This window comes from Aphelocoma coerulescens, chromosome 4 (assembly GCF_041296385.1).
Source record: "Aphelocoma coerulescens isolate FSJ_1873_10779 chromosome 4, UR_Acoe_1.0, whole genome shotgun sequence".
Classification (NCBI taxonomy): Eukaryota; Metazoa; Chordata; class Aves; order Passeriformes; family Corvidae; genus Aphelocoma; species Aphelocoma coerulescens.
The window spans coordinates 25,289,320-25,302,312 of record NC_091017.1 but is presented as its reverse complement, the minus strand read 5'-3'; the positions used below and the strand labels follow the sequence as shown (position 1 = coordinate 25,302,312).

Sequence of the window (12,993 nt, the reverse complement as noted above, 5' to 3'; positions counted from 1 at the left end):
TTCTGGTATTTTCCTTGCATGTGATACTGGTCCAGGTGAAAGCTATAGAGTTGAGAGGATGTCCTATCTGTTCTGCTTGAAAGAACGCTTAGTGATGTATTTTAAGCAGAGTACACATCAGTGTAGGCATGAAGGAGAGAAGAAAACCGTGTGAAACTTCATTTTGATTTCTGGTTTGGTGTTCTTTCTCTGTCAGAGCTACTTAAAAACAAGTGACAAAACCAACAACTAAATCCTTTTTTGACACAGAAACTGACACAGACATTAAACTCCTTTTTTGCCCTGGTTTAAATAGCAAAAGGACTGATTTGGCATAAAATACTTTAAAGAAAGCAATGAGTATCACAGCTAAAATAACTTTGAGTGAGTCTGAGCACAGACTGCTGCAGAGGAAGTTCTTTGGGAAAAAATTGTCCATTTGGGGTTTTGGAGTTCAGTTAGGAACTTGTTAGCGCTGCTTTATATATGTACAAAGCTCAGGAGTCGTGTGTTTTCCTGACTGTATTTTGAGATGTGAAATGCTATACTTGATGTTGTCCTGATCACCGCTGTGCTGTCGGTAAAATACTGTACCTTGTGTTCTGTGCTGTGCTGCTTGAATCACACAGCAGGAGGTCTTGTTCAGTGAATAACCTACTGTGTACTGGTGTGGAAAAAACACGAAAGTGCCCGTAGGAGTCCTGATAGTCTCCTTGCTAACACTATGCAAAAAGTCCTTGTGGCACCTCAAAGGAAGGGCAGGTGGGAGTTTTTCACACTGCCAAAATACAGGAGTCACCCCTTCTCCCCTCCCAAACAAACCAAAGAAGCTCTAGCAAGAAAATTCTGGTTCTGAACTCTGACAGTTTTGGCAGGCTTCAGCTGGTGCATTTGTGTCTTTAATGTAACCACACTTGAACATATACTGGTTTATGCATGTGGCACATTAACCTGCCTTTTACTGCTTGGCCTGCTGCTGTCATCCCCTTTGGTCGAAAACTGGTGCCAAGGTATTTTAAAATTTCAGCTAAGATAAAAAATTCAGTACGTGAAGTAATCACTGGTCACTCTACGATTAAGCGCCTCCCAAAGGTTTTCTAGCCTTTTTGTTAGTGTTTGCCCGAGTAGCCTTTGAATGCAATGCTGTGCTGTGTGATGCTGCATCCCTACCAACAAAGAACCATTTTCCTCCATTCAGGCAAGATTGAGAATAAAATATGTGCAGCTTGAAACACTGATCAATTCACTTTGGAGAACTGCACGTGAATTTTACAAGCAGGGTAACAGTACAAGTACTGTCACACCTTCTGCTTTTAAATACGTTTAATCTTTGTAGAAGAGGATTATGCAAACATTTGGGGTTTGTTTGTGAATAGAAAACTTACTGCTGAGAAAACACTACTATGCAAGTTTTTTTTGTAAGGCTAATGCTCTAGAGAAATGTTTTAATATGCTCCTGCAAATTATTGTATTAAAAAGGAAAGGAAAAAAAGGAGATCAAGATTTTGCATGCTCTGCAGCAGTGACCAGTTATAATTAGGCCAGATGGTCTTACTTGGATGTCTGTGGAGAATTGAGACTTTTTCTCTGTAAAGTGTTTTGTTGATAATGAGGTAAACTTCCACCTTTTTATTGCTTATCGGAATTGCTTCCAAATACTTTTAGGCTGTGCAGGAGTTTTTTTCATAATTGTCAAGAAAATCCAAAGTTAATCCTGGTGAGAGGTGTAAGTCTTCTCATGAACATCTGCCTTCTGCCAGTGGGGATTACTGAGACCATTCCTGTGTGCTTTATCCTCGTAGCAGGCTGTGTTTGTGCAAAGATGGGCCTTTCCTAGGGCATGACTAGGGGCTTAGGTCAGTGGTCTGTGTTCCTCTGTATTTGTCTCAAGTAGAGCAAGTAAAGTTTCTCCGAGGCAAGAGGCATTTAAACAGCAAAGCATGCATGCAGCCAGCAATCTTTTCCTGATTGTAATCTCCCAATGAGCAACAGTGTAAAAACTTTGTGAGCCAGAAGCTGCATCAGAATCACATTTCAATAGCTATGGGCTGTCTGTTAATTATTTAATTACTTTTTTTCTGAATGCCATTAAGCTTTTGATTTCCACAGTGATAGAGTTCATGATTCCATTCTGAATCTTTTTCTCCTAATGGATCTTGCTCGTTGTTCCTCATCTGCTATTCTTCATCTGCTCAAAAAAGCATTTGTGGTTTAGGATATGGGGAGGACTGAGCAGCATGTAATTCTTTTATTGTCTTGAAAACTCTTGAGAACTGAGTTTTCTGTCTTTTCTTGACAGAACCTAGGCATCCTTATTTTTTTAGGTGCTTCATTTTTGCACAGTACAGCCTGATCACCCAGTCTGTAAACAGGGATGAGCTCGGCCTGGCTTGAGACCTGTAGTTTACTCTAAGTCACCTTTTGCAACCCATGAGGTAATCTTATCTTTAAATCTCAAGTTCTGGTGAAGGATCAGGACACTTGACTGGATTAAATTTACATAAAGTCGGTGAAGCTGGGCCGGACGTGCAGCTGATGTGTATGGCTGTTAAGTTACATTCATATGCACTGATCAAATACACTTCCATTCTAGTTTTCTGTGCTTGTGCTGTTCAAAACCTTATTAACCTGTTCACAAAACATAGTGTTTTGTGCCCCTTTGTGAATAACACTATGCCACTTCCAAATGCAATTTACAGATTTTTATAATACATGGCTTTTGCCCCCCCTCACTCCTGTTCCTTCAAACAGTGGTGCCTTTGGCTGCGTAAGAAAGAAGGAAAGGAGCCTATTACTGCAAAAAAGAGCTGCATTTGTCTGAGAGAGAATTGGAAACTTGAACAGCTTTATCTCAAGTTTCAAATAATCACTGCAGTCAGGAAGATTACACACAATTTTTTGGCAAGCTTTATAACCATTAAAAAAAGCAATCCTGATACAGGTAAGATGACCTTTTTTTGGCTTTCTTGTGGTATATCACAAGAGGCTGTACTGACTTTCTCAAATCCATGTCTTGTACTTTATGAATAATTACGGCTGTTGAAATAAGACTTTCTTGACCAGAAGCCCTGCTTTCCATCTAGGAAGAATTTCCATCTATCTTTTGTTAAAATGCAGCCAAGCCTGCAACAGTTTCCTTTGAAGAATGCTGACTTGTAGTATTGTTTAAATTTACAGTCGTGACTTCTGAAGTCGCAAAGGAAAAGTTTCATTCCCAGCATGCATGGTCCTTTGGGTAGCTGGCACAGCACACTTGGAGGAGAAAGTTACAGAAATGCAAGGGTTGTTTGCGAACTTCAGGGCATTGTAATGAGCATATTCTGCTTGATAATGTGTTCTGCTTTACAGATATCCTTGTAATACAAAGCTAAAATTGCCCCTTCAAAAAAAGTGAATGTAAGGAAGAAAGAGTCTTTCTTTGAAACTGTGGAAATCACTTCTGGGAAAGGTTTTAAAGTTTATATTCCTGCCTCCTCCCACTTTTCAACAGAAAAACACTTTTGTCCTGTTTGCAAAAGAGAAACCATTAGGATACTTAACTGTTTACTCAGATCTTAAAGAGAAAGGGTATTTATGTGCCAAAATAAGTCTGTACATGGCAGTGTGGAGAAACAACAAAGAAAACCAGAGTTTTATGTTTGTGCAACATTCTATTACATGCCCTGAAACTACAGTGAAAATAGTTTTCTTTTTATTTGGCACTTTTAAAATCAAATGTGCAAGTTGGACAGATGAACATTTAGAGATGTGCTCAGACATCTACTAACTGTATTTTAAACATTTTAAGTGATTGATACTGTATCATGCCAAATATGCAATAATGATGTTGGGAGATGGAGTGCTCATTCTGCCTGTTTTGCTTGTTTCACTGATCATCGGTGTAGCTTTTGTGTGGAATCCCTGTAGATTTGGACAGAAATGATGCCCTTTAAATTTTTCAGTGGAATGGGGAACTCAGGGATATAATAAAATCAAAGATGTTGTTCCTTTTTCTATCATGGGGGAAAGACTACCTCTTGAGTTTGGTGCTGTTGAACCCTTGGGAAGAGAAGGGGAATGTAACTTCCTTTATGAAACAGTCAGTATCAGAAAAGTTATAAAATGTTGGCTCCAGGGCTTTTAAAAATTCTTAGTCTTTCAGACCAGTATTATTTTTATTATTTTTTTCCCCTCAGACATCATAGGTTATTTTATGTGAACAACATTGCTAAAACTGATAATAAACATGTATTTAGGACTTTTAAAATCCCCTTCTCACTGGGAGAGCTCTGTGAGGACAATTGCTTTGTACAGGCAGTGGTGATGCAATAGTAAAATAGCAAACAAAAGTGTTGCTTGACTGTGGAGTTTGCTTTGAGTTCTACAAACTCAGAAAGGACCTTATTTGCCCGGTACTGATAAAGTGACACATATTGCACGTACTGTTCCCATGTGGAACATCCCTGAGTTGTGCAAGTTTTAAATTCTTCAACTTAAAATAGTTGAATTGTAAAATAAAGTAGATACATATTGTAAAACTCTCACAGAGTGCCCCTCAGTTGTGGTAAAATTATTATCCGACAGAGATGATGAGTCAATATGTATCTTAAAAAAAGAAATGAGACAAAAACCACCACAAAATTCTAATTCCTGCTCTTTTTTTTATTTTCCTTTAGTTCCTTGGCATAGCATTTCTTGGGATTGGATTGTGGGCATGGAATGAAAAGGTAAGTTGAATATAGGACCAAACTTTGTTTTTCCTCTTTGTCTCTCTTTTTCTGATGGAATATTAAAACAGCAATATGCTGCATATTTTGTGTTCACACACAGTTTCTAGTGAAACAAAATCAATCGTCTCTGTCAAATAAAACCTTAGCTTGGGTCACCCAGAGGAACATTGTTGGCATCTTTCCCAAGAATACCTTGGCAAGGAATGGTGGCCGAGACTTGCCCATAAAATAACCATTCCAATCCCTGCACATGCAAACTGCAGCTCAGATACCAGAGCACTCTGCTGAGGCAGTATGTGCAGTGTGTCCCCAGGAATGGAGGGGGAGCCTAAATGTCTTAGGCAGCTTCCTGAAAAGCACCTTACTGGGCTTTGACTTAACATAGCATGTTAATTGCTGTTCCTTTTAAAAAAACAAAACCAAACAACTGAAAGCCAAGATGAAGTCTGTAAACCAATGCAAACCGGAGACAGATTAACTTGTTTTTTCTTGTGCAAATGAAACTGGCCACTAGAACACCCTCTGTTGCAAGACTCTAAAATCAGCTTTGAAATGGGAAGTAGGTGTGCGTGGGGTGAGCGGGCAGGGAAAGAGAAAACGTTTCTGAACCAGAGTCTGATTTTTAGTTTGCTTGCTGCAGAAGTTGGGAAGAAGATAAAATATCAACGCATAATATACAAAACAAGTCCGTATGTCTTGGGTTACTGGATGAAGACTTTGGCTTGCTAAAAGACAACAGCTAAAATTAAAGCCAGAATTTCTTTTTCTTCTTTGTTTAAAAGATTGAAAATAATAAAACCTAGCTGTTAACAATGGTGCTGTTTTTCTTCTTTTAATGGCAAACACTGAGTAAGTTATAAATTGATCTTCGCTTAAGGCATAATAACTGGTGCTTGCAGCAGAACAAATAACATATTTGCAAGATCTGGAATTCTGCCTCTGAAAAATTCAGGACAAATTTTGAGTTGTTAACTTATATTCTATTTGCTCTGTGTGTGCCTTGGATGTAGATCATTACAAACAGTAATGGGACATTAATTAACGCACACTGTATACACCTATATAGATGTATATGTATATTTACATACCATATGATATTGATGTTAGATAGCTCAAATAGGCTTAGAAAGAGGTACTGTGACTTTTTTTATTCAGCAGAGATGTAAAAACATGTTTTATTTACTACTCTGAACATACTCTCAGAGCTTGTACCTATGTCTAAGCCCCAGAGAACTGGGTTGTTTGGGAGTGGCTTTACAGAAGAGATTTGAACATTTTTGTATCATTATGGTTGGTAACACAAATGATTCCTCTTTAGAGTGAATGAGCAGGTAAAGGGAAAACAACTGTAGTGTTTAAAGTCTAAAGTATGCCAGTCTTAACAGCTAGAAGGTGTTCTGGTGGAATCCTGGTTAATTAGGGTTTACATAATTTCTGTATGGGAAAGCATGTACCCTTTCCTAGGGAAAATGCATTCAATTCGTAATTGCTAATAGCCAGAAGCCAAAGCTTGGGTTTTTATGTGAGATTTGGACATCTGTTATCAAGTCATCTTAAACCATTTTTAATCAGATTCTGAAAGTGGGAGAAAATGCTATGTTGTTTTAAGACAAGCAAATAAAACCATCATAGTTTAATATGCATTAACTCAGGCTCCATATGAAGTAGGTTTTTTAGAATTTTGTTTTTTAAATTAACAAGTAATATAAAATACTGTTTTTTGGTTTAAAACATGGGGTTTTCCTTGAAAAATGAGTGTGTTTCCTGGCTTCTTTAACTGTTGTATTCTGCAGTGCTTAGTATGGAGTGTTTCAGTTCACGGTTGTAACAATCAAAATGCTGTATAGGTGTAGCTGAACAGCAGAGCTCTTGAGCACAGACAGATTTGAGTTTTGTAGAAGAACTATGGAAAAATTGACTAGTGTCAAACCAATTTGAGTCCTTTATTTCACTCAGCTCTTTAGAGGACAGGCAGTGGCCAAAAGCTGCAGGATCGAGTTCCAGGTACTCATAGGCCCAGTGTTATTTAGTGGGGGATAGATCAGTTAGATCCCAGACAGAGTTGTTCTTACTGCTGATGAGGAGTTGAAGATGAAAGCCAAGTAGGTGAAGTCCAGGGCTTGAGAGATCTGTAAGACAACTGAAATGCACTTCTGTAGCTGGGCTGCTACTTGCCTAAGGCTAGGATGGATATCCCTTAGGCACTATGGGCTGTTGTGATGGTACACTGTAAGACAACAAAGCATCTTGTCAGAGAAGGACCTGGAGGTCCTGGTGTACACAAAGTCAAACCATGAGCCAGCACTGTGTCCTTGTGACAAAGAAGGCTAATGTGTCCTGGGCTGTACTGGGAGTGCTGCCAACAAGCTGAGGGAGGGAATTCTGCCCCTCTATTCAGCACTGGTGAGGCCACACCTAGGCCAATTCTGGGCTTCCTAGTCTAAGAGGGATACTGATGTACTGGAGAATCCAGCAAAGGGCTGCATAGATGATTAAGGGACTGGTCCTACAAGGAAAGGCTGAGAAAGCAAGGACTGTTCAGTCCAGAGAAGAGTAGGCTCAGGGGAATCATAATGTATGGAAATACCTGCAGGAAGAGTGCAAAGAGAATGGAGCCAGGCTGTTTTCAGTGGTGCCCAGTGACAAAGACAATGGCCATAAAATGAAACACAGGTGGTGTTTCCCCTGATCATCAGGGGACACCTTTTTTTCATAATGTGAGGATGACCGAGCACCTGCACAGTTTGCCCAGAGATGATTTGAATGAGGTCTCTGTCTTAGGAGATTTTTCCAAAGCAATCAGGACATGGTTCTAGGCAGCCAGAGCTAGGTGGCCAGATGACCTCAGCCATTCTGTGAAGACTTGCTGCTGCCCTAATGAACTTTGCATTATCAAACTTGAACTTGACACTGCTGTTGTATAATGTGTTAATTTGTAAGGGGTATTTTGCAGGAGTAGGTCTTCAGGACTCCTACTGTAAACTTCATTTGGTGGTGGGGAAGATTTTGATTAACTTCTGTTTTGAATTGTGTGGCTTTATATTCAGCTGTGTGGTTTTACAGCCTGGCCATCAACTTGTATATACTTTTGTTGCTTCACAGAACCTTTTTCAAGGTAAAAAGATTGTGTTCCAGGCCACATTAAAACTGCAGGATGCAAAGAAGTAATCCACACTTCACAGGGAGTCCCACTGGCTGCGGGTTTAAACCAGTTTGGGACAGATTTGTGGACTTGATGCATAGTTTCTCTTTTTTTTTTTTTGCTAAGCTGGCTTGAATTCTCCCCTTTAAACTTGTGAAGAAGAAAAGCACAATATCCAGTCTTGTGGCCTTCCTTATGGCCTTTGCAGGGAGGCAAAAGAGCTCATTTGTCAAGTAGGCAATAGAATTGGCTTGACAGCCAGTCAGCCAGCCCTACACAAAAGCTGGGCAATTAGCATTCTGAGCCATGAACCTGAAACAGAGCTGGGGGTGGGGTGGGGGCAATAAACTCTGGGATGAATAAAGCTGCCTATACATGGATGTACTGTATAGCTCACACTCTTGCAGTGTTTTCAGGCACGCCAGGCTTGGGATTGTACTATTAAATAGTTCATCCATGGCAGCTGATTTCCACCATCCTCCCTGCAACAGTGACATCACCATTGTTAACATATAAAGAGTCTATATGGAGGCTCAGCAACTTATAGCGTTTTTGCTCAGCAGCAGGGGAAAATGTTTATATTTAACTGTTTTTCTTAACCACTTCAAGTCATGTCTTCTGTTGACTCTTTAAAAATAAACTTCTACAAAATGCCTATTTCCCTCCTTGGTTGTATATATTAGATATTGCAGTCTTAAGGCTGTTCATGGTGTGATACCAGCTTGGGAAAATAAGCTTCCCAGCTATCTCCAGGAGATTTATATTCAAGAGTAGTGTGCCTAAGTGATGAACTGCTGCTATGTCTTCTGAGACCTTATAAGATTGTCCATGGAGAGGGACCTTTTAGAAGGAAAGCACTGTGGTTTTGGGGTAAACCCTTAAGTAGGAGGTAGCAAAAGTAAGAGACACTAAAGTAGTGTCTTGCAAATTTTGTTGATTTAGTTTGTGTATGAAGTTGACTGAAATGAAGAGAGAGAAGTGAAAGAAGTTGACAATGTGCATGAGTTTGGCTTCTCAGCTCTCCTTATTAAATCAGCATAACAATAAGATGCTCAGAAGTCAAGTTGTCTGCAGTTTGGAATACCAGTATGGTACCTCTGGGTGCCAGCAGTGCACCCATTCTTAGTGAGCAGGAGCTCTGAATCTGGATCACAAGTTTTAAGATAAACTTTTACTTGTATAAGGTGATTTAGGTCTGCTTTGGTGTTCTTGGACAAGCTAAACTCCCTATGTGGAAGCAATCACAATTTGTCAGATCAAATCAGTCTCTCCTTGCCCTGAAGTGAAAACTAAAGTTGTTTTTAAGAAAAAATTATCACTTCTCTAATTGTCCCAGTGAGTGGCAGACATCAGGAAGGAGTGATGCACTAGTCCCTCCATAATTGTTGTGCATACATGTCTATCACACAGTTCTTCTAAAAATTATTGCCAACAAGGAAACTGTGTACATATCCTATGTTCCTTACAGGCTGAAGGATACCCAAAGCCTCTATCTCGTCTCTAAGATAGGGCTGTGTGTGGGTTTTATAGGACTGGAGAAGAGAGGAAGGGATACACTATTACACTTAGTTTAAATTTCAATCTATAAAGATAGATAATCTAAACAGGCAGGGTCTTAAATAATTTACTAGTGTTCCAGTACTTTATAATCATTAATCCTGAAAAGTCTAAAAATCTTGTATGTATTTATGCCAGTTATTGACCTATTGAACTCTGCTTTGTCAGGACAAGAAAGCTAGGCTAGTTCTTCTCCTCTGTTAGACTCTTGAAAAATACAGTTCTGCTATTATTACTGTTTGCTGTTGGAAATGCAAAACCAGCAAAAATCAAGGGAATAAGATTTGTCAACATCCCCCACCTAGTTTCTTGCTTGCAGAGGCAAAATTCTGGAGTAGAATTAATGTGGCATATTTCAATAAGTATTGTTCTGTTCATTCAGATGCACAGCATGGAGAAACTGCATGGAATTTATGACTAACAAAGGAGAGAGATATTTTTCTGTTTTAAAATCATGCATTTGAAAATACTTTTATTTACCATCACCCCCCAAATGTTCCTGTTTGCCAGTGATACTAAGTCCTGCAGACAAGCCTGTGAAAACACTGAACCTCTGTTTGCAAAAATAAATGTTTCAGAACATTCTGTATTGATGTATCTTGTTCTCATCTTCTGGGTTTTTTGGTGTATGGTGTAGGGGTTTTCTTTTCTTGCTTGTTTTTGTGGTGGTTTGTTTGGGTTTTTTTTCCCTCCCAGTAATGGGATATCGCAGCAGAGTAGTTTTTTTTCCCCACCTTGGAGGAAACAGAAAATAAAAAATAGCTGATTTCTCCCATCCTCCTGTACTGTTGAGTGCTCTTCTTTTACGTGCATTCTGTGGGCCAAATTCCATATAGACTCATTGTATTTCCTCTTCGTTTCTTAGTCTGATGGCTCTCCAAAGTTGTCTCTGACTCATTATGCCTTGAATTTTCATTACTGGGTCAGCTTTTCAAAATTACTGCTGCCTGGAGTGTTTTCAGTTGGAGCCATTCTCTCCTGTCCTGCAGTTTGCTACTGTGCGTGTTAAAGCAGCAGCTGCTCAGCAACAGGTGATCTGGGAATGTCACTGGTTTATTAGTGCACTTGTGACTCCCTTCTCTTTGGCCCCATTAGGAACCCAGGAATGCATCAGATTGTGTAGGTGTGACAACACTGGGTCATTGCTCCAGCCAAGATGTGTGTCTGGCTTTGGTCTCAGCCTGTGAGGGCTGTGTCTGCTAAATGCAGGCAGTGGGGACCAGCAGGAGAGGAAGTGGTGTTGAAGATCCAGCTTGCACACTCTGCAGGTGTTGCAAGGTTTGAGTTCTTTTTAACCTAGTTCTAGTGTGATCTTGGGGACTGAATGCCTGCTAGCGGTTGGAGCATGAGTTATGTTCCAGGGGCACATCTTCATTTGTAAGTAATCCAGTCTGTGTGCTCTGAGACTGTTCCCTGGTGTGAACTGAAGCACAGCTTGTGTGTGATCACTTCAAAAGGACTGCGGGATCTGACCTGAAATATTAATGTAGATGTGCACCGAAGGCAGAAGCTGGAGTCAGGGGTCTGTCTCTGGAAAGTACTGCAAGCTGTTCTGATGATCTTAAAGAGTAAAGGACGGAGAAGGGTTTAGGTGTGGACTCTTACTGCTTTTGTATGTGACCGTTGCTTCCTTATTCTTTATTGATGGGATAAAGGCAAACTATTGTGCAGCTATAGTATCAGTAGGGGTGTTCATGAGCTCCTGTGTTCAAGATCAGCATATTCCCTTTGCCTTGTTCTCCCCTGAGCTATACATGAGATCCTACTTGTAGCATGGTGGGCTCTGGCCATGGGGAAAACATGACATGGCAACAGAGGAGACTTGTCAGGCATCTGTTTTTCTATCTGTGCTCACATACCATGAGGAGAGGACTCCAGTTCTGCAGGAGTTTTTGTTGGGCCTGGCTTGGTTGTCTCACATTTCTTGTTGGGGTAGAAGGCACTCTTGTGTTGAGGAAAAGAGCAGGTCCTACTATTTCATTTGATTTCTCCTGAATTTGGGGTGGAGTAGAAATACAGGGTCAGTCTTTCCTGTTCCATATGTCATTGTATCCTACTGGTTGAAGTACATTTCACAAATGAAGGAACTTTTTTCACAACTTCACTCTTACTTATTTTAATTCACTTATGGATGACACTTTTGTTGTTTTACTACACCAAATAAATTTTGACTTGTGTTGGATTAAAATATTAAACGGCAACTCATGGACTTTAATGTACAACAGGCTATGAAGGGTGGAGGAGCAGAGCAAACAGATGAGCTGGAGATAAGCCAGGGAACATGTCCTGCTGGCTCTCCTCGTGGGACTACAGAAGAGCACTGGGTTGACACCATAGTGAGAAGTAAATTACTCATGTAGCTTTGTACAAACAAAGCATTTCCCGCCAAGTATAGGTTACACACACGCCTAAACTACCAAGAAAGTGATGTGCATGTACCTCAAAAATGTACCTTCAAAGTGATGTGCATGTACCTTCAAAATGAGAATGTGTTTAGAGGAAAAAGTTGTTCCTCCTTTTAGATATTGAAATATCAGAGTACTTTCAACTATTTAACAGTCATGGTTGTAGTGGGCAACTGCAGTAGTGTTGTTGAAGAAAAATACCTTGCATTTGTAGAAAACCTGACTTTAAAGTATTTACAGGTGGTTTGTTTAGGTCTTGCACTGATGCAAGAGAGAAGTTGACAGTCACAATATATTGCATGACTGACTGCTCAGCCAGAGGATTCTGAGTGTGTCATGGAGGATGCTGTGTTAGAGTATGAGATTGCTGATCCTTTGCTCAAGCACCTCTGGAAGTGTTTCATATTGGTTTTGGCTAAAGATGAGTTGAAGACAGAACTGGTCACTACCAGATGTTTGTAAATTTCTGTCAAACTTTTCCCAGGAGTAGCTGTTGCAGCCAAAAAATACTTGATACTGTGGTAGTAGGTGTAGTAGGCTTTGTAGAAACTTGTAGTGGATCAGAAGAGTATGTGCCTAGAGGACTGTACATTTAGATCTTAACAATATAAAGTGAGATATTGTTCCCCAGTCGTTGCCCTGCTGCTTGAAGCAAAATATGCTTTTCTTCAGGGTATTGCACTGCTGTATCTTCAGAGAGCTTATTTGTAAGTGTCCAGGGTACAAGACTGGAAAATTGTGTTCTAAGCAGTAAGCAGGAATCTTCTATCACACTACCTCTGTGTCTCTCCACCTGTAATCACAGAGAATTGTCTGTGTTTCTCATTCCCGCTGCTAGCTATTGTTTTATTGACAAAGCCTCTCTGAAGATTGTGTATCCTGAGATATCTCTCCAGAATACTGACAACTTGGGGTTTGTATGCAGAGAGCATACGGAGTAAAGATGAGAATTAAGCAGTATGTGCTTTGCATTGTCAGGATGTGTTATTTGGGATTTATCCAAGCTAGGCTTATGATTGCCATATGCAGACTAGCAACAGATGCACATAAAGGTGCTTTCCAAGGACAGCAAACAATGGCAGATAAAGCCTGTGTTGTTCTATTCAGTATGTGTTGGATCACAGCTACCCTGAGGAGTGACCAGCCAAAATGTGGCATTACAGGGTGCTAAGAGCCTGGCAGTTCTAGAAAATCAAGTAAA

General features: G+C 40.1%; 1 protein-coding gene across 4 annotated transcripts in view; it reads left to right on the top strand.

The window, feature by feature from the left end:
* Positions 1-12,993, top strand: part of TSPAN5 (tetraspanin 5) — a 98,190-nt gene that overhangs the window by 69,146 nt on the left and 16,051 nt on the right. For all 4 annotated transcript variants that reach the window (XM_069013133.1, XM_069013129.1, XM_069013131.1 and 1 more), the window contains one exon: positions 4,635-4,685. In XM_069013133.1, coding sequence (XP_068869234.1) covers positions 4,635-4,685 — 51 coding nt within the window. The remainder of the gene's footprint in view (positions 1-4,634; positions 4,686-12,993) is intronic.